Source organism: Tupaia chinensis, unplaced genomic scaffold (assembly GCF_000334495.1).
Source record: "Tupaia chinensis unplaced genomic scaffold, TupChi_1.0 Scaffold000028_1, whole genome shotgun sequence".
NCBI classification, from domain to species: domain Eukaryota; kingdom Metazoa; phylum Chordata; class Mammalia; order Scandentia; family Tupaiidae; genus Tupaia; species Tupaia belangeri.
This window is the reverse complement of record NW_006159458.1, coordinates 3,783,327-3,809,465: the sequence shown is the minus strand read 5'-3', so window position 1 is coordinate 3,809,465 and position 26,139 is coordinate 3,783,327. Positions and strand designations below refer to the sequence as shown.

Below are 26,139 nucleotides of genomic sequence, written 5' to 3'. Positions count from 1 at the left end.
TTTTTTTTTTTTTTTTTGCTTTAACTTTGTTTAATTCAGTAAGTCTGGTCATAAAGTGTTGGCACAGTGGTTCTGGAGTCAGGCAGTGTTCAAGACCAAGGTCTGCCATTTTCTAGTTGAGAGGCCTCTGGCAAGTAATGTAACCTTTCTGAGCCTCAGGTTTGTTTGTTTGTTTGTTTGTTTTTGTTGTTGTTGTTTGTTTGTTTGTTTTTAATTAAAAAAAAAAACATTTTATCAGGGACTGGCAGTTGGTGTGGGGGTTAAGGGCCCTGAACTCACATGGTCAACTGTGTTTCGAGTCCCAGACCTGGCAGCTTGCTTTCTCACTTTCCCTCTCTCTCTTGCTTTGTCCCTCTCTGGTCAAGTGTAAAAATAAATAAATAGGGAACCAGCAGTTAGCGTAATGGCTATGTCGCTGGACTCCCACGTAGTCGACCGCGGTTCGCGTCCCGGACCCGGTGGCTTAAATCTCACGCCGGGCGCATGTGCATGCGTGCCCAAGATCCCGAGAGGAGAATGGAGGAGAAGGGATTGCGGCGTGACCATCCCCCCTGGGGGGTGATTTCTCGCTTTCTGTCTCTATGTCTCTCTCTGTCTGTCCGGCGAGCGCACGCGCCCTATAGTGAAAACCTCTCAAAAAATAAATAAATAAATAAATTAATTAATAAGTAAAGTTGAATAAAATAAGTCTTTTTCTTTAAGATAATGCACACAGTACCATCTAGCACAGAGACGGTGCTTATTAAGTGGCAACAATGAGGACAATGCTCAGTTGACTTAAAGAATCAGTAAACTGGGAAGTTTGCTGTTGGAGAGTAAAATTTTTAAAAGAGATTATATGTGCTAGTCAGGATAAATAAATAACAAAGTCTTAATGTCATATCTAAATAATAGAAAATCTTGTTTTAGAAAACTATTTCTGCCTACAGTCTCAACTTTTGGGTTGTGAAACTATAGTTTTGATTTGATCCTGTTGAATTATAGGAAAGTGCCTGCTTCTAATATAACAAGTATAGTTCCTGCATGAACCAAAGTATGCTCTGGATTTTTCTTAAATTGTCTGAATGGAATTACTTGAATATTGATATTATGGTGTGATTTCAGCTGTTCAGTGTAGGCTGTGATAGTTAAGATATTTAAGATATGCTGTGATTATTTAAATATAGTCTGAATGTCTTTTTTTTTTTTTTTTTGGAGAAGTGTTTGCTATAGGGCGCGTGCGCTCACCAGAAAGACAGAGAGAGACAGAGAGATAGAAAGCGAAAAATCACCCCCCAGGGGGGATGGCCACGCTGCAATCCCTTCTCCTCCGTTCTTCTCTTGGGATCTTGGGCACGCATGCACACGCGCCTGGCGTGAGTTTAAGCCATTTCACTTAGCGACATTGGCATTTCGCTAACTACTGGTCCCAAGTCTGAATATCTTAAAGAATTATTTTTTCCGTTGAAAAGTAGGCAAAAGACTTAAATCAGGCAGCCTGTAAAAGAAATAATTATCTAAAATATATTAAAATATGCTTAACTCCTTTTAGTCAAATGTTTAAGCAAAAAGCTAGGATGTTCATTTTAACCTATTAGACTGGCAGAGATGAAATAGATGGACAGTACCCAGTGTTGGCTCTCTCATAGAACTATGTGTGGTCAATTGGTAATACCTCTCTGGAAAGCAGTCTGGTGGTGTGTAGCCAAATTTTGGATGTGAATATTCTTTAACTCAGAAATTACATGTCTGGGGACCAGCAGTTAGCATAATGGCTATGTTGCTGGACTCCCACGTAGTCGACCATGGTTCGAGTCCCGGACTCGGTGGCTTAAACTCACGCCAGGTGCATGTGCGTGCGTGCCCAAGATCCCAAGAGGAGAATGGAGGAGAAGGGATTGCAGCGTGGCCATCCCCCCTGGGAGGTGATTTCTCGCTTTCTGTCTCTCTGTCTCTCTCTGTCTGGTTTGCGAGCACACGTGCCCTATAGCAAAAACCTCTCCAAAAAAAAAAAAGAAAGAAATTACATGTCTGGAAGAATGTAATAAGGAAATAAGGGCAGGAGTGCACAGTTGTTATCCAGTATGTTCACTGCAACATTGCTAAAAATATCCCTCCAAAATGGGAGCCATCTGAACATCTGTCAGTGGACATTGGTTTAAAACCATAAATGATACTATAGAAGGTTTAATGTGTCATGACGGCCTAGTTTCACAGGAACCTAAGTTTAAATTTTGACTCCACATCTGACTGTGATTTTAGGCGAATAACTTAATCCAACTAAGTCTCACTTTCTTCTCTAAATGGGAATAATAGCGGCATACATTTTTGAGAGTATTAGGATTACGTGCATGATACACATAAAACACAGTGTCTAGGGGACCAGCAGGTATTGTGGTGGTTAAGGGCACTTGGACTCCCACATGGCTGACCACGGTTCAAGTCCCAGACCTGGTGTCTTTGGTCAAATTAAAATAAATAAATAAATAAATAGTTAAATAAAGTAACTCTTAAAAAAAAAAACACAGTGTCTAGCACAAACAACTCATTATATATTTTAGCAAGTATTATTATTATTCTAGTATGCCTTAAAATGGACGAAGTGGGTCTATTTTTTATTAATATTGAAGGGTGTCTGCAAGATCATAGGGGATAAAGCAAGTTACAGAATAGTCTATATCAGCCCATTTATATTAAAATTCTGTACACGTGTGTACGTTTACATATGCATTACGTTTTTGGAAGGACATAGCCATAGTTAACGTTTCATGATCACTTGACTGAGTTTAGGCGCTATTCCAAGTGCTTTAACACATATCCATCAGCCACTTTATTAACATTAGCTAATATGATTTAAGTGTTTGGTACAATGCCTATATTTTGTATAACCCTCGATAAATACTAGCTATAAATTTCCATGTGCTCTCATTATCTCTCTTTTGTAGATAAGGACACTGACACCTGAGAGTTCTTACAGTTTGTGTCAGGGCCAGAATTTAAATCCAGGCAGTCCAACTACGTACTCATTCAACAGTTAAAACTGGGCGTTATGGGAGGTTGGATTGTGAGATGGCGTTTACTTTGCACTGTATAGGCATCACGGTATTTTTATATTTTTATGTGAAGTATTTTACTTTCATATATTAAAAAAAAGATATTTCCAGTTTCATGGGAAAAAGTGTATTTTTACATTGAAAAAATCTTTTTTCTCCCTCTATTACTGAATACCTATGCAAATTCCAGAAATAAATCCAACTATATGTACAGTTAGGTTTGTTCTCATGCTCAGGTGTTCCTGGGCTCAGGGTCCCATGACCCTATATAGTATATAAGATTTTCGAGGACTTTATCTTGGGGCACATTTTTGAAAGGAAATAATTATAGACAGAAATGAGGTCTCCAGTTAAATCTACATTCCTTCATTTATATATATGTGTGTGTGTGTATATATATACACACACATGTTTGTATATATATCACTAAAGTTGATATATGTGTGTGTGTGTGTGTGTGTATTAAGGTATTTATTTCCTCCATGAACAAGAGATGGAAAGACGGCGGGAGAGAAAGAGAAGAGGAACCCTCAGCAGAGCCCAGCTTGGGGCACCTCCGGGTGCAGCCAGTCCTGCATCATGGGCATTCATGTGCCAGTGTGGTCCAGGGGGGGGTCTCCAGACACAAACTTGGAACCCTCACATGTGGGTCAGCTTCACACAGTGAAGCAAATTAAAAATTCACTTTTAATACTGCTCCTCAGTCTAGCTCCCTTAAATCTACATTCTTAATGGTAATCAACTTTAGTGATTGAATTTTAAAAAAGATTTTTTTCAAAGAATTATATTTTACTTTATCTATCTATCTATCTATCTATCTATCTATCTATCTATCTATCTATCTAATCTGTTTTTGACCAGAGAGGGTCAGAGAGAGAGAGAGAGAGAGAGAGAGAGAGAGAGAGAGGGTAAGTGAGAAAGCAAGCCACCAGGTCCGGACTCAACCATGAATGGCTATGTGGGAGTCCAGCACCCTTAACCACCATGCCACCTGCTGGCCCGAATTTTTTAAAATTTTATTTATTCTTGTTAGTAGTTTTCAATTTGCTGTAGGGCAAGTGAGAGAGAGAGAAAGAGAGAGAGAGAGGAAAAAAAAAAAAAAAAAAAACACCAAGGCCGGAAACCAAAACGCCAACCACCCAGCTGATAGAGTTCATGGCTCAGGACCCGGCCCCAGCTGTCGTGTTCTGATACCCAGCTTCTCTGCAGGGGTACTAGAATGTCCTAAAGCTGTGAACTCTCTAGCTGGAATAGGGGCTCCATCTGGAGCTCCTGTAGGCAGACATCTGTGAGCCTCGCTTCTGAAGAGTGAGGGGGATGGACTGCGTAATATATTGACAGTCTTGTTACTTAATGACAGATAAGATGGTGTCTCGATCACCCATGTACCTAATGAGGACCATCTTTTGTAAGCAAAATTGAATTCAAGTTCTGTGATTCCAACAGTTTTGTCTCTTGGTGAACTAAAACTTCAATCTTAGAGCTATAGTAGAGTCTAGGAAAATAATGAACAGAATTGAACTCATAAGCTGATTTATGGGAGGGTTTGCCAGTGTATTTACTTGAATTACAGGATATCCTTGATGACAACCAACTATACAATTTATTTTTTATTCCATCTTAGTTTTTTTTTTCTCCTCTCCAGTGTTTGTTTTTTAAATAATTCAGAACTGTGTTCTATAAAGGTCACATGTCAAGAAAATTATATGATCCTTATTCAGTGCTTAGGCAATAAACTATTCGGGTATTAATGATAAAGGTCATTAGCACTTTTTTTTTTTCCTTAAAGGTTTTTGTATCCTGTTGTCTTTTTTTTTTTTTTAAGAATTATTTTATTTAATTTTATTTATTTAACCAGAGAGGGACAGAGTGAGAGGTAGAGAGAGGGGCAGGGGGAGTGAGAAAGCAAGCCGCCAGGTCTGGGACTTGAACTACAGTTGGCCATGTGAGAGTCCAGCACCCTTAACCATTATGCCACCTGCTAGCCCCTGCTTTTGTCTTAATGAGACAGATACCTTCTGGATTATCTCATCATTGTGGAAATCAGATGGTCTGTGTGCTTTATACATTACCTAAGTCTGATGAATCACATGGTATGTCAGCTTTCAGTAGGAGCAGTTTTCTTTGGTCACTTTTGGTGGTTAAAATATTATTGAAAGAGCTTAAGTGACTAAAAATAACTCATAGGTACTCAAGTCTTAAAATCATAAACTTAGTGGGACCAGCAGTTAGTGTAATGGCTATGTTGCTGGACTCCCATGTAGTCGACCGTGGTTCGCATCCCGGATCCAGTGGCTTAAAACTCACGCCGGGCGCGTGTGCGTGCGTGCCCAAGATCCTGAGAGGATAATGGAGGAGAAGGGATTGCAGCGTGACCATCCCCCCAGAGGGTGATTTCTCATTTTCTGTCTCTCTGTCTCTCTCTCTTTCTGGCGAACGCACGTGGCCTATAGCGAAAACCTCTCAAAAAAAAAAAAATCATAAACTTGGTGATAGCATGTTTTATGTTAGTCTTACCTTGTTTTTACCCCAAAACAACTGTTGCTTCTGGCTCTTATGCTTTTAAATTGTCTAATCTCTTTTAGGGAGGTGGTTTTTATTTGAAAAGGAACAGCAAGCAAAAAAAAAAAAAAAAAACAGGGATTTTAAAATGAAAATGAAATGTAAAAGGAATTGGGTATAATTGAGAAATGCACATGAGTTTGTCCTGAAGCTATTCAGTGATGTAAAAATCTTCAAATGTTTTCAATGAATGGGTAAATTAAAATACGAGTTTATATTTGAAATTGAAGTTGTGTGTTTATTAGGAAATTTACACACACACACACACACACACATACACACACACACACACACATACACACACACACACACACATACACACACACACACACACATTTTAAGTTTATTCTTTTATTTCCACCGAGAGAGAGAGAGAACACCCCCAGTCAGGTCTTGGTGGTACAATCCACCCCCACCCCCGTCTTCAGCCCTGGATCCTGGACAAGCACCCCGTGTACTTACAGGTCTCCAAACCAGGAACCTTCGCATGTGGGATTGCCTTGCAGTGCTGCATCTCACTGCTGTGCTGCCATCTGTCCTAGGAAGTTTATATTTTGCATCCGTACTTAAATTCACTCTATTTTCAAGTTTCATTTTGTGTGCACGTCTCTCTCTGTCATTTCTGTTAGTTGACTTTCAAGAAAAAGAAAAGCTAGTGAAGCAAGTGTTCCAAGATGGCTGAGCATTTCTGGTCTGAGTGCTGAGTGATGTATGCATTCAGGCTGCTTCCCAAGCTCACTTCTCCCCACCCCGTACCCAGGTGCCCACCACCTCTCACCACTGTCCTTTCCCTGCCTTGACCTATACTGGTTGTTTTCTGGTCATAGGAAACCTTCCACCTTTTAACACAAAGATGCATTTGGGGCTGTATTGGTGTTTTGTATCAGGCATTATCTCCTTTAAAACTGGCAAAGAAAGACAGGGTGGTGGTGGATATCATTGTTAAAGCTAGAGAACTCATTTTGTCCTTCTTTGGCTGATTTGGAAGAGGTATTTCCCTTACCTTAAATAAGAACTGAAGATAAGTTTTGTGCTGCTCTGCTCTGCTGTGTGTGTGTGTGTGTGTGTGTGTGTGTGTGTGTGAGTGATTCCAGAGGCTGTCTACTCATGCATAAGAAAGAGAAAAAGAGGGAGAGGGGCCAACTGGTGGCATGGTGGTGCCAGACTCCCACGTGGCTGACCATGGTTTGAGTCCTGGACCTATAACTTGCTTTCTCTCTTTCTCTCTCTCTCTCTCTCTCTCTCTCTCTCTGTCCCTCTCTGGTCAAATTTAAATAAATAAATAACATTACATTTTTAAAAATTCTTTAAAGAAAAAGAGAGGGAGAAAACATCTGCCTAACAGAACTTGGACACACTATAATCCTTTTTCCTGCAGTTCTCCATTTTGTCAGGATCCTGGCATACACATACTTATCCAGCATGTTTTTCAAGTCACTGGGGCCAGGACTCCAGCCCTGGTCAGCCTTGTGGGATCCAGCTGCCTCTGCACAGTGCTTAACCACTGCACTATAGGGCCAGCCCTGCTTTTTGGATTTGATACGGGCCTTTTCAGGCACCAGTAGAAAAGCTGTCAGAGAAGACAATGATGTTTAAACCTTGTAAACAAGAACTGTAGACCATTATTTACTGTTTTCCTAGGAGGAAGCACAAGATAAAACTGAATTTCTTCAAAATTCCCCTATGGGCCAGCAAGTGGTGTGATGGTTAAATTGCTGGATTCCACAGAGCTGACTCTGTGGTTTGAGTCCCAGACCCAGCAGCTTGAAAAACACCCCAGGAATGCGTGTGTGTGTGTGTGTCCCCAAATTCTCAGAAGGAGAGTGGAGAAGAAGGGATTGCGATCTGGCCATCCCCCATGGTGGGTGATTACTCACTTTCTCTGGCAGTGGATATGCCCTATAGCAAAAATCTGAAAGATAAATAAATAAATAAATTTCCCCTCATTAGTCTTCCTGTCTTTAATTTTGTACATGGCATCCACTTTTTGCTGTTCTTCATAATCTTCCACTAAATCAGAACTAAGAATTTGGTTCAGGGTCAGCTTGTAGCATGGTGGTTAAGACAGGTAGATCTCACATGGCTGACTATGGCAGACAGGTACCTTGAAAGCAGGCTGGTGGAATGTGTGTGTGTGTACCCAAAACCCCAAAAGGCGGGAGAAATGGAGGAGAAGAGATTGCAGTGTGACCATCTGCAAGCGGGATGCCTTCTTATTTTCCTTCCCTCTGTCTCTGTCTCTCTTCAATTAGTACATGTGTCCCTGGCAAGTTTAAAAACAAAACAAAACAAAAAACTAGGGGCCAGCAGGTAGTGTGATGGTTTAGACACTGGACTAGATGGTTTAGACACTAGACTCCCACATGGCTCACCACAGTTTGAATCCCGAACCGAGCAGCTTGATAAGTCACGCTAGGTAAGTGTGCTTATGTGCCTAAAATCCCAAAAAGAGAATGGAGAAGGGTTCAGCATGGCCATCCCCTCTGGGGAAGGGAGGGTCAATTGTCAATGTTCCTCTCTCTCTCTTTCTGGTGAGTGTATATACCCTAAGGCAAAAACCTAAGAAAAATAAATAAATAGGGGCCGCCACGTGGCTTGGTGGTTAAGGGCGCTGGACTCCCACATGGCCAACTGCAATTCATATCCCGGACCTGGTGGCTTCTTTCTCACTTTCTCTCTCTCTCTCATTCTGTCCCTATTTGGTCAAATTTAAATAACAAAATAAAATAATTCTTTGAAAAAAATAAAAACAAATTTAATTCACAGGGGAAAGTCCAAGTATAGTGGTACCTGGAAAACCACCACTCTTTGCTGAAAGAGGAAAGTTGATTGTTTTTTATTGCTTTACCTTCAGCACCTTCATATAATCACTCTTTAAAAAAAATTATTTTATCTGACCATACACACACACACACACACACACACACACACACACACAGAGAGAGAGAGAGAGAGAGAGAGACGCCATTAGGTCCAGGTCTCAAACTGGTTGGCCATGTGGGAGTTCAGCACCTCAACACCATGCCACCTGCTGGTCTCCATATGATTACTCTTAAGGGCTGTTTTTTCTCTCTGGTTATAAAAAATTGTTTTTCCATTGTGGAAAATCTAAAAACTGATGAAGGACACAATTTAAATAGTCTCTGATTTCGCACTGTTCACACAGTAATTTAACCTCTCTTCTAATATAGTTTAGTTCATACTGCACTTGATGATAGAACTTTTTCTTTTTAAAGAATTATTTTATTTAACTTTACTTATCCTTTTATTCATTTATTTTAATTTGACCAGAGAGGGACAGGGTGAGAACGAGAGAGAGTGAGAAAGTGAGAAAGCAAGCTCTCACGTACAGGACCCGAGCTGCGGGTGGCCATGTGGAAGTCCAGCGCCCCTAACTACCACACCACCTGCCAGTCCCATTGATGATAGAACTTTATATTCTGCTAATCTTATCAGTATTTTTCATGTTGTTAAAATGTTTTGAGAAAATTTTACTATTCTTTTTATGGTATTTTATGCTACAATCATTCCATCAACCATTTCACCTAATTTTAAACATTCAGTTTATTTTGGGTTGTTTAATGTTTTACATAATGGTTTGATTTATTTAAAAAGCACTATATAAAAATACTTGGTGTAGTTTTGATTATTTCCTTAGGATAGATTTCTAAAAGTGGAATTATGTCAAAAGCTAGGGCCAGCCTGTGACATGGTGGTGAAGGCAGCTAGATACCATATTGTTGACTGTGTGGTTAGAGTCCCAGACCTAACAGTTTGAAAAACATCCCAGGTGTGTGTGCATGACCAAAACTGCTGTACTGCCCTCCCCTCCACCCGTGAGTTTAAGACTGCCGGTTCTGGTACTCGAACTGCAGTTGACTATTTGGGGGGGCCAGCAATGTAACCATTATGCCATTCACTGGTCCCAGAATAAATAATTCTTTAAAAAAGATAGTGACTGGAGGAGGCTGGGCATGAGGAAGCAGAGTGTTGGTAACTCTGAGGATGCAATAGTTATGTGGTTGCTTCATCTCTGCTCCTGCTGTGTATTTCTAGGCAGGAATGTTAGCTCTTGTTGATAGATCTGACTTCTCAAGAGGGATTAGAACCCTGAATTTTTACATGAAATTTACTAATTTCTGAATCATAGTACCAACCAAAGAAATATGGCTGTGGACTAGGCATTTCTAACCCTTGACTATTCATTTTGGGTGCCCCCAACCTGGTTTAGTTTCTCTACTTTAATCAGTGCTCACTCCCAGCCATTTTGCCATCCTCCGTATATTAGCATAATCTATCCAAAGTGCAAATCAGAAAGAATTTTAGGAATGGTTAAGCATTAAATGCTTAGAAAACATGTAGCATTCTTTATTCTTAGAAGACTTCTTGGGGGAACCAGCAGTTAGCGTAATGGCTATGTCGCTGGACTCCCATGTAGTTGACCGCGGTTTGCATCCCGGACCTGGTGGCTTAAAACTCACGCTGGGCACGTGGGCATGCGAGCCCAAGATCCCGAGAGGAGATTGGAGAAGGGATTGTGGTGTGGCCATCCCCCCTGGGGGGTGATTTCTCGCTTTCTGTCTCTATGTATCTCTGTCTGTCTGGCGAGTGCACACGCCCTATAGCGAAAACCTCTCAAAAAAAAAAAAAAAAAAGACTTCTTGGGGACCAGCAGATGGCATGGTGGTTGAACCACTGAACTCCCACATGACTGACCACAGTTTGAGTCCTGGACCTGATGCTTGCTTTCTCACTTGCCCTTTATCTCTCTCTCTCTCTCTCTCTCTCTGTCTCTGGTGAATGCATGTGCCCTATAGCAAAAAATTTCAAATAATAATAAAATTAAATAAATCTAAAAAAGATAATACTTCTTGGTACATGAGCAGACAATAAATGTTTTGTGTTAGCTGTTTTTTTTTGTTTATTTATTTACGTTAATTTACATTTTATCATGTCTTTACAGTATACATTTCTTTTTTTTTTTTTTTTTGGCAGCTTTTTTTTTATGAGTGCGTGCGCTCACCAGACAGACAGAGAGAGACAGACAGAAAGCGAGAAATCACCCCCCTGGGGGATGACCACGCCACAATCCCTTCTCCTCCATTCTCCTCTCGGGATCTTGGGCACGCACGAACCGGCGTGAGTTTGAAGCCACCGGGTCCGGACGCGAACTGTGGTCGACTACATGGGAGTCCAGTGACATAGCCATTACACTAATTGCTGGTCCCTCACAGAAGATCTTAAAGTATGGACAAAGGTAGAAGCTAGTGACAAGTGCACTGTAATTTTCTTCTGAAACATTTGTTTTTCTTTCCATTCCCCCTTTTACTGAAAAGAGGTCTAAACTAACTTATTTGCAAAGAAAGAAATTAGGTTCATCTCAATTTGGTCTGTAATTTGCACAAAGCCCCCTAAGAATTCAGTTTCTGATACAAGGCAACAGATAATATTGTGTTATTGTACTTAGGCAAATGACCATTCTGCCACAAAATAAGAATGCTCACAAGTATTTTCCAATTGCAGAGGGGTCAGGAAGGGAGAAAAGTTATGTTTCAATTAAAAAAAATATTTTTGGGGGACTAGCAGTTTGCATAATGGCTATGTCGCTGGACTCCCATCTGGTCGACCACGGTTCAAATCCTGGACCAGGTGGCTTAGACTCACACCGGGCACATGTGCATGTGTGCCCAAGATCCTGAGAAGAGAATGAAGGAGAAGGGATTGTGGCGTGGCCATCCCCCCTGGGGGGTGATTTCTGACTTTCTGGTGAACCCACGTGCCCTATAGCAAAAACACCTCTTAAAAAAAACTGAAAAAAATTATTATTTTTTTAAACAAATTGCTGAGCCCAACAACTCAAAAGAAAACAAAAATTCTTAAATCTGAAAGACAAAGCATAGACGAAATCTGTAATGTTTTAGGAAAAAAGTCATAGAATTCTATTTCAGTCTCATGTAATCTCTTTTTGGTTGAATATGCAGTGTTACTGTGGTCTGTTTTTCACTTAATTAAAAGTTTTGCATGATTTCCACTTAAATTCATGGTAATTTTCTTAAATTTCTTGATAGAAAAAGAGACAAGAAGCCCATTTAACAGGGTCTTAACCCTGCAGCCTCTCCCTAGACAGCCAGGATTAAAGGCTATATATGCCTTCCGCACCCCTCAATCCCCACACACAGTGTACACAGATCAACCTGGGAATAGACTGCAAACTCTGATCTTCTATATAGCTTCCAGCATTACAGAGCTTTGGACTATCATGACTGGGCTTCAGGGTCATTTTTTAACATGACTAAAAAGGTTTTTCTACCTTTATCTTCTGCTGTTCCATATACTCAGTTGATCTGTGCACTCAAGTGTGTGGTTCTGTTTCATGCCATACTCCCCCTCCTCTGTCTGCCAAGTCCACCTGACTGGTAAACTCTTATTACAACTTCCTTCCCCCAAGAAGGAAGTTCTGGCATCTTCTCTGTTAAATTACACTTGCTCTTGAAAAGCTGATTCCTTGGGAACCAGCAGTTAGCGTCATGGCTATGTCGCTGGACTCCCACATAGTCGACCGCGGTTTGCGTCCTGGTCCCGGTGGCTTAAAACTCACGCAGGGTACATGTGCGTGCGTGCCCAAGATCCCGAGAGGAGAACGGAGGAGAGGGGATTGTAGCGTGATCATCCCCCCTGAGGGGTGATTTCTCGCTTTCTGTCTCTCTGTCTCTCTCTGCCTGTCTGGCGAGCGCACACGCCCTATAGCAAAAACCTCTCCAAAAAAACAAAAAACAAAAACAAAAACAAAAGAAAAGCTGATTCCTCATACTCTGTGCCCCCATAAGATTGTGAACTCCCTAAGGGCAGGAACTTTGTTTTTGTTTCTGTTTTGTTTGTTTGTTTGTTTTTGAGAGTTTTTTGCTATAGGTGCATATGTATACCAGAAAGACAGACAGAGAGAGAGAAAGAGAAAGAGAGAGAGAGAGGCAGAAAGTGAGAAATCACCCCCCAGGGGGGATGGCCACACCATGCAATCCCTTCTCCTCCATTCTCCTCTAGGGATCTTGGGCACTCACACACACGCACCCGGTGTGAATTTAAGCCACCAGGTCCAGGATTTGAACCGCGGTGGACTACATGGGAGTCTAGTGGCATAACCATTACATCAACTGCTGATCCCAGGAACTATATTTTGATAGCCTTCCTATTACCAGTACTTTGTGTAGTGCTAGCACAGTGTGTGCATCTGCAGTAAGTTTTGGTTGGGAAGAATATAGCTATTTAGTGAAAGTTCATTGCACCTCACCTGGGCGAATTTCCTGCTCTTCGTGGTACCTCAGGAAAGAGGCTGTGGCTACTCTATTGCTAGGGGCCCATCATACACATTATGATCACAACTAATGACAAATTTAAGGAAAAATGTGTACTTGAAGGTGTTGGAGAGGCATGAAGTACACTCTTCATCTTCTGAAATGTACTTTGAGAAAATGAAGGTGATATCGCCAGTGAATAGTTTTCCAGCCAGGTAAAGTAATTCTGTTTTCCTCCTTTAGAATTGGATAGTAAATGGCTAAAGGGAGCCACCACATCTATTTATAGATGGCCCAAGTGCCAGATTTGTTATCTCCTCTCCCCAGGCTTAATAAACTAAGGAATGTTGGGCTCGGCTATTGGTGCTGTCCCCATTAATGAATAGGGAGTCTGGAGAAAACACATGAACAGGAAATTCAAGGGCACCTAGTGTTGTTTTTATCAGTCCAGGAATTCTAGACTTGCAAATTGTATCCTGTTCTTTTTCTGGCTAAAGAAAGGGCTTTAATAAAAGACAACTGTGTCCAATCCATTAGTGAAATAAATTTGCAATATAATAAGTGCTAGTCATCTAGATCATTCTTTGTAATAATCTGATCACTTCTTTTGTGCAATTTAAAAATTTTAAAGCCTATTCTGTCTGATTAGAGGAAAATAATTTTCCTTGTTTTTAAAGCTAATCTCTAAAAAGTTACTGTTTAATCAAGACCAAAGGTGGGGTTTTGGGGGTTTTCTGCAAATATATGTCTTAAGTAAGATTTATTTCTGAAGGTTAACACAATACCAAATGGTTCTATAGTTTTTAACCAAATGAAGTTTATATGGAACACCTGTATAATTTAAAATTCATGAAGTTTGAAGTTGCTCACCGTCATTTCCAGAATGCCTGAGAGTTCAGCCCTTTGCCAAGTGTTGTAATGCTTGTAATACAAAGATGCACAGACTCAGATTTTACTACAATTTAGTTTTTAAACAAAGTGTACATACTTTTCTGTATGTGTAACTAGAATGAAAGAGCATAATAATCATGATTATATTACATGGTACCTCAAAGTGACCTTTCAATACTTGACATCTCCTTTTGGATTTGGGAGTAAAACTTACATCTTCTCATGATGGAAGACAATGGACTATCTGTTTTCCTTCTTTTATAAAGACATCTGGTTCATAAATATTTATCTGAAATAGCCTTATATTTATTTTGTTACCATAAATAAAGAACACTTCGGGGTCGGCAGGTGGCATGGTGGTGAGGGTGCTGGACTTCCACATGGTCGGCTGTACTTCAAGTCCCGGATCTGGTGGCTTCACTTTCCTTCTCTTTCTCTGTGTCTTTCTCACTTTCACTCCCTCTGTGTCTCTCTTTGGTTAAAGTAAAATAATAATAAATAAATTATTCTTAATTTTTTTTTTCTGTTGTTTGGAATTGTTTGGATTCCCTATACATGTTTATGCTTCACAATACATTTCCTTTCGAGCTTTGTTTAGTAATAGTTCTACCTGCCTCTGGCCCCTAATTTGCCTCATTGGCAGAAAGCCTGGTCAGTGGAGCTTCACATTGGCCATTTCCTCTTTACTTTCCAGGAGGCACAGGTGCCCTACGCACGGTAGCCATCAGTCTTTTTATTTAGATCCCACTTTATCCTAATGCCATTAAACTTACAAATTGAACCGTTTTCTGTTTTGCTGCCGTGCCTACCCAGCAATCTTCTGATCCGTACTAGGCTTCATGACTAGCTTGCCTATGAGGGTAGAATGAGTTTGCCACAAGATGCAAACGGCTGTTCCTGTTACTTGATTTATTGTGTAAATCTGTCTTATATATCAGTCTCTTATCAACTTTATTAGGATAGAGTAACTTCCAGAATTTGATTGCCCTGAGACACTGGCAGCTGAAGGCCAGCCTTCCACCTTGGCAGACTGAGGAGGGCAGCCTGTTCTAAAGGCCCCTTGGCAGCCAGGCAGCTCCCTACAAGGCCACACCCTCAGTGCATCACACACCCTTCTTTCTAACTTCTACAGGCATTGCTGTGAACCACAGGACACTCTACTTTATGTATTACTTCTTTGTGATTTTTTTTTGAGAGGCATTATAAGAGTTTTTTTTTTTTTTAACACATCATCCACTTTCTGAAAGGATTAGATAAGCCTTGAACAACTATAGTTGGGTCTTCTTGGCTTTTTTGTTTGTTTGTTTTTTTCTAGAAGTTGGTAAACTAATTTGAAAAGTCTTTTGTCAGCTCCAGATCTTCTGGAAGTTTCTCTGTCCATTAATACCTGCCTTGTAGAAGAATGGGCAAATTAGAAAGCATTTTGAAAACCATAAATGTTCTTGGTTGGAACTTTGATGGTTTCCTCCTCCTACACCCCCTCCACACACATGTTTGTTGAAAAAAAGTAACAGATTTTTTAAAATTACTTTATTTTATTACTATTATTATTATTTAATTCATCATGAGACACAGAGAGAGAGGGAAAGTGAGAAAGCAAGCCACCAGGTCCATGACTCAAACTGCAGTCAGTCATGTGGGAGTCTATCACCTCAGCCACCATGCCACCTGCTGGCCCCAACAGGCACTTTTTTACTAAAAAACATTTGAGGGTCAGCAGGTGGCATGATTGAGGTGCTAGGCTTTCACATGACTGACCGTAGTTCCAGTCTTGGACCCAGTGCCTTGAAAATCACTATGGGTACATATATATGCATGCCCAGAATTCCAGGAGGAGAAAAAAGGAGAAGGGATTGCAACATGGGGGCAGTGTGATTTCTCACTTTCTCTTTCACTATGTCTCTCTGTCTCTCTCCAGTGAGTTCACCACCTTATGGCAAAAATATTAAAAAAAAAAAAAGGCATTTGAAAAGTATCTGTGAACTCACATTGTATGTGCCTAAAGGAGATTCCCTAGAATACTCCTGCATATTGTATACCTGTCCCCTTTGGAGGGTTTAAGATGCATCTTAACATGTTAAAGATACTGGGAAGCCTTACATTAAGAAATGTGTTGGGTCTGCCCTGTGGCCTAATGGTTAAGGGAGCCAGATCCCACATGACTGACTGTGTGGTTCAAGTCTCAGCTCTGGCTTGAAAAATACACTGGGTACATGCTCATGCTTGCTCAAAATCTGGACAGGATGGAGGGAGAGAGGAGAGGGGATTGCAGAGTGACCATTCTCCTTTGCGGTGTGCTTTTTCTCTCTCTTTCTCTCTCTCTGTTTCTATGTGGCAAGAGCATGTGCCCTCTTGCAATTACAAAAAAGAAAGAAAGAAAGAAAGAAAGAAAGAAAGAAAGAAGAAAAGAAAGAAAGAAACTTAACTTTGTATAATTTGAATTCCTTAAAGTTACTTGAATTCCTCAACTTTCAATCCATCCTCCCTTTCCCATCCCGAATCCCAATTAACAGGCATGTTTGGGACACTGTTGTCTGTATACCATCCCTGCCCACTTTTTCTTCTCTGACTTCTCTGCATCTGATCCTAAAACACGAAACCTGAGCCCAGTGATTCTGAAGCTTCCAGGAGTGATCTGGCAGTATTGCCTTAGATAACATTCTAGAAAGAGTAGCTTAGTACTTAAAAATCACTTGGCTATGATAATGTTTGAGTTTAACGTAATACTCATTATTAAAGCATTTGGTATATGTAAAGAAATCAAACTAGGTGCCTAGAATAATATCTCCCATATGTATAAGCCCCTGTGGCCTCCCTGGGTATTTCCCTCTGCTTCGTCTCAGATGGCCTTAGGCTAAGCCCATGCACTAAGCAGAGCAAATACGATAATCCCTGTCTGGGGAAAAGTGACTTCTGTTCAGTGGTGGTTGGAATAAGACCATCTGACCAATTAGCAGATGAGATTCGGTCTCTGAATTTCTAAGTCCTAAGTTCAGTCATTTCTTTTTCCACAGTTGCTTTTTAGCCAGCTTTTACAGAATACTTGACTTTCTGCTAATTCCTTCAACTTTCCCCTTTCGTTTCATTCACTCGTTTATACCTACTGTGTCAGATACAATGCTGTCATGGTGAATGTTCGAAAATTATTCTGGGGCAACCCTACAGTGCAGTGGTTAATCACTCCTCTAACGTAAGGGAAGAAGCCAGATCCCACAAGGCCAGCTGGGGTTCGAATCTCAGCCGTGGTGGCAACGCACCAGGCACACATGCCTGTGGGCAAGATGTTGATGGGGTAGAGAATTGGAGGAAGAAGGGTTGCAATATGACCAGGCCCTGTTGGGGGTGGTTCCTGTCGCTCTCCCTCCCCACCCTTCTCACTTGCTCTGTAGTTTGCACGCAGGCACTCTATCCTGAATAAAGGAAAACAAATAAAAATCAGGAGTCGTTTTTGCCCAGAGATGTTCCTAGGTTAGTGGGAGACAAGGGAGTGACAAGCACTGGTACCTGACATAAATTGCAACAAACGTTGGAGGGTACACATGAAAGAATGACAAATGTGATGTCCTTTTGGAGAAGTCACCACAGTAAGGCTTCGTCTAAACTGGGCCATAAAGGATCAGCAGGATTCCTGCAGACAAAAAAGTGCGGCAGGTCAGGGAGAGGTCATGCGAGGACTCAGAGGCGTGGGAGAGCCGAGAGTGTAGGAGAGGACTGAGTGGTAGGGAAGAGCAGCTAGCAGGCTAGCAGGGCACAGTGGATCCGAACCCGTGTTTCACAACAAGATGAGAATGGAGAAGTAGGAATTGGGGCATGACCGCCCATGGCATTGCCCTGGGGGTGATTTATCATTTTCTCTCTAGTGAATGCACATGACTTAATGGCAAGCACCCACATGCGCCTGGTGTTAGTTTCAAGCTGCCAGATCCGGAACTAAAATGGTGGTCGGCCACGTGGGAATCCAGAGCCTTAACTAACTCCATGCCATCTGCTGGCCTCAGGTGTCTATTTTTATGTAATTAAGGCAAGGTGGATATTGTGGAGATAAATTGCAGGTCTTGGAAGGAGATAGTTTTTAGTTAAGACTGCAACTTTGGGGCCCAGCAGGTGGCATGGTGGTTAAGGCAGTAGACTCCCACATGGCTAAATGCAATTGGAGTCCCAGACCCAGTGGCTTGAAACTCATGCCAGGCACATGTGCATGTGTGCCCAAAATCCCAGGAGGAGAATGGAGAAGGGATTGTAGTATGACCGTTCCCCCCATGCAGGATGATTTCTCACTTTCTCTCTATCTGTGTTTCTCCAGTGAGTGCACACACCCTATAGCAAAAAATCTTTTTTTTTTTTTTTTTTTTTTTTGGTTAAAGTCCAACTTTGGATGGTTACTCTTGGCAACCTGGATAGTCCCTGGAATAGTCTGTTACGATCCTTATCTAAATAAGCAAAGGCCTTTTTTTTGAAGGGTTATTTATTTAATTTTATATTCTTTCAATTTGTTATAGTGTATGTATGATCAACAGAGACAGAAAAAGAGAGAGAGAGAGATAGGGAAAGTAAGAAAGCAAGCTGCCAGGTCTGGGACTTGAACCGCAGTCTATGTGGGAGTCTAGCACCCCAATCACCACACCACCTGCTGGCCCCACAAAAGCCTGTTTAACATTTGAACTGTTCCAGTCTTTTTGCCCAGATGTGGCCTGTGTTAAGCACCACCCTGGCAAGTCTCTGGGGGTCAGTGCTCATGCACAGCAGCCACCAGAGCTCAGCCATCTCCCCACAGAGCAGCTGCTTTCCTGCATTCCTTCTTACCGAATTATGGAAGTTGTGCAACTCTTACTTTGGCTGTCCCTGTGGTTTTTAAAAGTTAACACTTGAATGCCTTTAAACAGATAAACATTGTTCAGTTTATTAAGGCCACCAAAATTCCCTATCGTGTCCTGGTTTGGTACATCCATTTGTGTTTTCTGCCTAGTTCGACAGACGTTGAGATTCATTAGGAAATGGAATGAACCTCACAGCGTGGAGGAATGTATTAGATCTGGTGGTAGCACTACTCCGAATGACAACAGAATTCAGAATGAAATGGGGCACTTATGGACCCCGTTTAAAATGGCCTGTTTCAAAAAGTAGTTTTCCCCTATAACATGTACTTCTAGGAATTGCTTTAGTCTGGGGAGTGTGTGTGTGTGTGTGTGTGTGTGTGTGTGTGTGTATATGTGTGTGTGTGTATGTATACACAGCCATGCCTCACTTAATGACCTATCTGTTTAATGACCCTTGGGCTTATGACCAATTTTCCAGTGCAGGGAATTCCCTTTCTCGATCTGTGAGTCTCGGGAACCCCCTTTCTCAGTCTTAGTTTTGTTCCCATGGTCAGTTAGTGTTCACTACACAAAGTGTTCACAGTCATGCAAAACTGTATTTCTTTATAAATGTGTATTTTATTGTGCACCCATAATAGTATGCAGGATAAATAAAAACAATTATGCTGGATATATATTTTTTTTGAGAGGTTTTTGCTATAGGGCATGTGCGCTCGCCAGAAAGACAGAGACAGACAGAGAGACAGAAAGTGAGAAATGATCCCCCAGGGGGATGGCCACGCTGCAATCCCTTCTCCTCCATTCTCCTCTCGGAATCTTGGGCACGCACGCACACGCGCCCGGCATGAGTTTAAGCCACCAGGTCCGGGACTCAAACCGTGGTTGACTCCATGGGAGTCCAGTGACATAGCCATTATGCCAACTGATGGTCCCATGGCTATACATCATTTTATGGTGTGTCTCATTGCTTTCTGTGCTTATCTAATGTATGCTTTCCTTATAGATAGAATTACATTATTCTACTGTGTTGTTCCATTATATGTATTGAAAAATACCTACCTTATGGCACCACCACACACCACAGGACATCCACCTTTAAGCTCCTCGCTTATCGAACAATTTGGTTAGCAACCTAGTGTAGGTATGAAACTTAATCATTAAGTGAGGGGTGCCTTTATATATTTATTTTTCTTTTTAAGTTTATTTCTTCTGAGAGGGGTAGGGGAGAGAGACAGGCAGGCACACACCCCCAACCCCAGAGGGCCTTCATGCCAGGATCCATTCCCGGCCTCAGCCAGCCCAGGTCAGAGATGCACACCTGTGTGTGCCTGGCGTGTGCAGGGAGACCTGGATGTGAACCTGGGGCTCTCCCATGTGGGTCCAACATCACGGAGCATTGTGTTAGGGCTACACCTGGTGGCTGACCCCTTGTATACATATTTGATCACATACTTCATGTTTCTTGGAATATATATGGCAGATGCTACTTCTTACTATTTAATTGACAGTAACTTTCAGGAGACATTTATGAGGGACATAGTTATTATCAAACTCTTTTAGATTTTGTTTAGTAAGCAATAAGACAATAAAATAGCTTGAGCCTTTCTCATTTTGAATGCTTGTTGAATATGACCTTTTGTACATAAATATGTTTGTATTATGTATGAGCTGCCACTGGTACCTCTTCACTGTAATTCACCTCTGGTTTTGCCAGTACACAATCTCTCTTGCTTTGGGAGTACTGCATCTTTTTCGTTCTTTATGAGCTTTGTATTATTTATACTGTAAAAGACTTGGGTGTGTTAACTGTTAGGGTAGAATTTTTATTAGAAGAAATTAGAGATTTCCAGAGTTCATTATAAAAGAAATTTTTTTCTTTTGTACTAAGTCATTTTTTATATGTTGTTTCAGTTGCTGTTACTATGGCAATGACGGCAGGGACCACGACAACCTTTCCTATGAGCAACCATACTCGGGAGAGAGTGACTGTAGCCAAGCTCACCTTGGAGAATTTTTACAGCAACCTAATTTTGCAGCATGAAGAAAGAGAAACCAGGTATCATAAAGACTAGTTGAGATTTGGTTTGGTTAAATAAGCGGTTGTGCTGCAGGTGGGGTATAAACATATTTCCCATTAATAGTACAAGTGTCGATCCTGCACGCTGGTTGTTTCCTGCCCGGACAGTGACCTAGTTACTCGTTTCATGTTCACAGTGTCCTTTCCTTAGTAACCACTCTTAGGTACCCATCTGCTTACATCATCAGCAAACCTTTTTTTTTTTTTTTTGGAGAGATTTTCGCTATAGGGCGCGTGCGCTCGCCAGACAGACAGAGAGAGACATTAGAGACAGAAAGCGAGAAATCACCCCCCAGGGGGAATGGTCACGCTGCAGTCCCTTCTCCTCCATTCTCCTCTCAGGATCTTGGGCACGCACGCACACGCACCCAGTGTGAGTTTTAAGCCACTGGGTCCAGGACACGAACCGCGGTCGACTACGTGGGAGTCCAGCGACATAGCCATTATGCTAACTGCTGGTTCCCAAGCAAACCTTTGATGTTTCAAACAACTCTTGCAGCTATGAAATTGTAACATATCTTTATACTTTTCCTTGAGGTATGTGTCATGAATGACTGATGGTAATACAGAAACTTTTACCGTGTCCTATGTATGTAAGTGGGAATGTAAACATTTCTAAAAAATGAATGACATGTTATTTTGCCTTCAGCAAATATATTATACAGAAAGGGAGATGATACATTTAAATGTTACACGAGGCCCAGCAGGTGGTGTCGTGGATAAGGACACTGGATTCCCACATGGCCAACCATGGTTCAAGTCCCGGACCTGGTGGCTTGCTTTCTCACTTTCCCTTTCTCTCTCTCTCTCGTCAAATAAAGAAAAAAAAATAACAATAACAAATGGAAATAAATAAATAATTCTTTTTAAAAAATAAATAAAATAAATAAATGTTACATGAAAGAGGAACCAGCAGTTAGCATAATGGCTCGGTTGCTTGACTCCCATGTAGTCGACTGTGGTTTGAGTCCCGGACCTGGTGGCTTATACTCACGCCGGGCACATGTGCGTGCATGCCCAAGATCCTGAGAGGAGAATGGAAGAGAAGGGATTGCGGCATGGCCATCCCCCCTAGGGGGTGATTTCTCACTTTCTATCTCTCTGTCTCTGTCTTTCTGGTGAGAGCACGTGCCCTATAGCTAAAACTTCTCAAAAAAAAAAAAAAGTTACATGAAGGAAAGAAGACTATTACCAAAAGAAGGGTATAGAAGAGAGAGTGGACCCAAAGAACCAGTTATTTCACACAGCTCACCTCTGCTCCCCTGTCTGTTAACCAAGGCAACTGGGGAAGCTTCCTAAGTGGCCGTGGCATTTAAACAGGACTCTAAAGGAAGTGTACTATTTATACATGCATAAAAGGGAGGAAAAGGGGTAGAAAAAAGCGGGAGAAAGGGTCTGAGAGAGGGAAGAGAGCACCTTCAGGTCATGCGGTTTTGTTCATGCACCGGTGTGCTTGATTCACCACATTGGAGCCTCGGGTGCCTTGTTAGTGTCACGATTCTCATGGTAGTGAGGAGCCTTGAAGATGTTATGGGACCAGCACCTGGCACAGTGGTTACGTTGCTGGACTCCCACATAATCGACTGCGGTGCAAGTCCCGGACCCTGTGGCTTAAACTCATGCTGGGTGTGCTTGCCCAGGATCCTAAGAGGAGAATGGAGGAGAAGGGATTGTGGCATGGCCATTCCCCTCTGGGGAGAAGGGGGTGATTTCTCTCTTTCTGTCTCTCTGTTTCTCTCCGAGGAGTGATTTCTCGCTTTCTATCTCTGTCTCTCTCTGTCTTTCTGGCGAGCAGCAGGTGCCTTACAGCAATAATCCCTCCAGAAAAAAAAAAAAAAAAGAGCCTTGGAGAGTTTTGAGCGGAGAATGAAATGAACACAAGTACTTCTCTGGAGGAGAATTTGAGTTGCGATGCGCTGAATGGATTTGGTGAATACAGGAGGAAATTAATGGTAGTCTAATGACAGTCCAGGCAGACTGAAAGGAGGCTCGAGTTAGGACTGTGACAACAGAGAAGAACTGACAAGTAGGAGAGGTTGACACAATGTGGTAAACTAGCCACATGAGAAATGGAGTAATGAGCCAAGATTGGCCCTGAAATTTCATGACTGGGCAAACTGCAAGTGGTACAATTTTGTGAAATAGAACTAGAGAAAAAGATTGAGGTTTTAGACTAAATTTTGGACAGGCTTAACAGCAGATAGGCACAGGTAAGGAGAAAATTAGTGAACTAGAAAATAAAGTCTTAAGTTAACCACTCAGAAGCCAATGTAGAGTGGAAGTTATAAAACAGTTAAACTTGGAAGAATAGCGAGAACTGGCATATGTCTATTAAAGTCCTGAAAGAAAGGAATGAGAATGGAGTAGAAGGGAACAAAAACTAAGAGTTCACCGTCAGCAAAGATCCCAAAAGATACAACAAAATCATGATGATAGTGTTTTAAGCATAAAAAAATAGAATTAAAATATTTTCCAGCAGAAGATAAATCAAGAAAGAAGTAAACAGAATTAAAGTATTCTTAAAGGTCTTTGAAGAAAGGGAGTAAAGATTGGGTTGGCCAATGGCATGGTGGTTAAGGCAGCTGGATCCCACATAGCCAGCTGCATGGTTCAAGTCCCAGACCTGGAGGCTTGAAAAACATGCCAGTCGTGTTTTCATGCATGCTTCAAATCCAGACAGGAGAATGAGGAAAAGGGATTGCAGTGTGGCTGTCCTCCCTAGGGGATGTTTTCTCTCTCTCTGTCCCTCTCCCTGCCCAGCACATGTGCTTTAGAGAAAATTTTTTTTGGAGAGGTTTTTGCTATAGGATATGTGCGCTCACCAGAAAGACAGAGACAGAGAGACAGAAAGTGAGAAATCACCCCCCGGGTGGATGGCCACGCCGCAATCCCTCCTTCTCCATTCTCCTCTCGGGATCTTGGGCATACACACACCTGCGCCTGGCGTGAGTTTAAGCTACTGGGTTCGGGACTCCATCCACAATTGACTATTTGGGAGTCCAGCAACATAGCCATTACGCCAACTGCTGGTCCTGCAGATTTTTACTTCGACAAAGTATGCATGTTGTAATTTCTAGGATAATCAGTAAGAATAAAAATAGTTTGAAACTTCTGTAGAAGGAAAAATGAGGAATGAGAAAAAAGTCATCTCAAAAGAAGACAAGAGGAGGGGCTTAGCAGGTGACTTCGTGGTTAAGGTGCAAGACTCCCACACGACTGCCCACAGTTTGAGTTCTGGACACAGTGACTTGAAAGACACAGTGACTTGAAAGTCATGCTGGGTGTATGTGCGTAGGTAACTGAAATCCTAAGAAGGGACAGCGATGTGGCCATACGCCCTGGGGGGTGGTTTCTCACTTTCCCTCTCTGTCTCTCCAACGAGTGTATGTGAACTATGGCGGAGGCGGGCAGGGAGGAATTAAGACAAGAGGAAAAGAAAAACTAGAATACTAGAACCCAAAATACCAACATAGAAGCACAAAATAAGTCAGATGTATCAGTAACGGGGTTAAGAACTGGAAGTAATGGAAGTCTCTAGAAGTGATCAGGTCATCATAAGAGAGTGAGTAATTAAAAGAGAACCAAGAAATGTAAACACTCCCTACCCCTTTCAACATGATTTTTTTTTTTTTTTTTGGAGAGGTTTTTGCTATAGGGCAGCTGCGCTCACCAGAGAGACACGGAGAAAAAGCGAGAGATGACCCCCAGGGGGATGTCCACGCTGCAATCCCTTCTCCTCCATTCTCCTATCCAAATCTTGGGCATGCACAACACGCACCCAGCATGAGTTTAAGCCACTGGGTCCTGGACTCGAACCGCAGTCAACTACATGGGAGTCCAGTGACATAGCCATCACGCCAATTGCTGGTCCCTCTCCTCCCCCCCTTTTAAAGGCAGGTATTTAAAGTTATTTATGAGAATTTTAAAGGTTCACTGTCTTCTATGCCAAACCTTAAAGTAAGGCAGTTTTATTGTCATTCCCAAACAAAGGAAAATAAGACTAAAAATATCTGGTCCTATTTAAAAAAAAAAGAAAAGAAAAGAAAAGAAAGAAAAGGTGATCTCAGCCTGTGCCAATGCAATCAGATTACATAGTAAGCTCTTATTTTCTAAAAGCTTATACTTTAAGAAAATGATATATTTGTGAGGCTTAACTAATGGGATAAATACGTAAGCCATTAGAAGTAGTAATCAGCAAAGCAGAAGAGCATTTTAGAAAGAAAACTTTCTAAGAAAGATAAAAGAGGAGTCATGGGTTGTCCTGTTTAGATGTGGTGGATGTGGATGAAAGTTACGATATCTCTTCCCAGGATGAGGGATGATTTATGGAGTGTTCATCTTCACAAGGACTGAGGAAAGAGGGCAGTGGGGATTTGACAGAAGATGAGAGTGACTTGTGCGTTGGTAGGTCCCTCCTAGAATAACGGTCCTCTTATTTGGATTCTTCCTGCAGAGGAGAAACAGGAAATCATTGAACAGGCTGCTCTGAAGCCCCGGGGAGTACCGCGGCGGGGCATAGGATCCGATGTTAGTTTGCAGCTTATGCCTTCTAGAGGTTGGGGCCTGGAGGGAGTACTGTGTGAACACGAGATGAAAGTCGGTGTGAGCACTACAGTAGCTGCCTCTTCTATTCTCCCTCGGTGCTGATAAAAGATAGATGAACTTTAAACTTTGACAAATTAAGTATACATGTTTTAATTTCTGGGGTAGCCACTAACTTCCATACTAGTAGAAGAAAAAATAGGAAATGAGAAGAATGTCAGCTCAAGGGACCAGCAGATGGCATAATGGTTATATCGCTTGACTCCCATGTAGTCGACTACAGTTTGAGTCCTGGACCCAGAGACTTAAAACTCACGCCCAGCGCGTGTGTGTATGTGCGTGCCCAAGATCCCGAGAGGAGAATGGAACAGAAAGGATTGCGGCATGACCATCCACCGTGGGGGGGTGATTTCTTGCTTTCTGTCTCTGTCTCTGTGGTGAGCCCACATGCCCTATAGCAAAAATCTCTCTCTAAAAAAAAAAGTTAGCTCAAAAGAAGACAAGAGAAGGGTGAGCAAGTAACTTTTGATATTTTTATTATGAATTTTCCGTAAGAAAGAAAATGGTTTAGGAAAAGGCTTACTTTTGGACATATTGTCATGAATAGCAAATATGAAAAATATTCTGTGGTTTCAATCCTCAAGCCTTATTACCCATTTGGTTAAATCCTGGAATTTTTTTCTGACACTCCAACTGGAAGGAATTTATATTCAAGAAAAACTGACATAACAGAAATAAAATATTCTCAATAGTATTCACTTGGAAATGAATTGCAAAGTGTGTCCCACAACTATCTCTCTAGTTATTAGTTATGTCATCTGCCCTGTCCCCATTCCAAATCTTTAGCTTAACTAACCTCAGGAGTGTCATTTCCTAAAAAAGTGAATGAATGAACTTGGCTATACCTAGAAAAGCAAATATTTTGG

General features: G+C 41.6%; 1 protein-coding gene across 3 annotated transcripts in view; it reads left to right on the top strand.

The window, feature by feature from the left end:
• STK38L (serine/threonine kinase 38 like) overlaps positions 1-26,139 on the top strand; it is a 106,248-nt gene that overhangs the window by 48,501 nt on the left and 31,608 nt on the right. For all 3 annotated transcript variants that reach the window (XM_014587209.2, XM_014587210.2, XM_014587215.2), the window contains exon 2: positions 20,506-20,650. In XM_014587209.2, coding sequence (XP_014442695.1) covers positions 20,517-20,650 — 134 coding nt within the window. In that variant the 5' untranslated portion in view covers positions 20,506-20,516. The remainder of the gene's footprint in view (positions 1-20,505; positions 20,651-26,139) is intronic.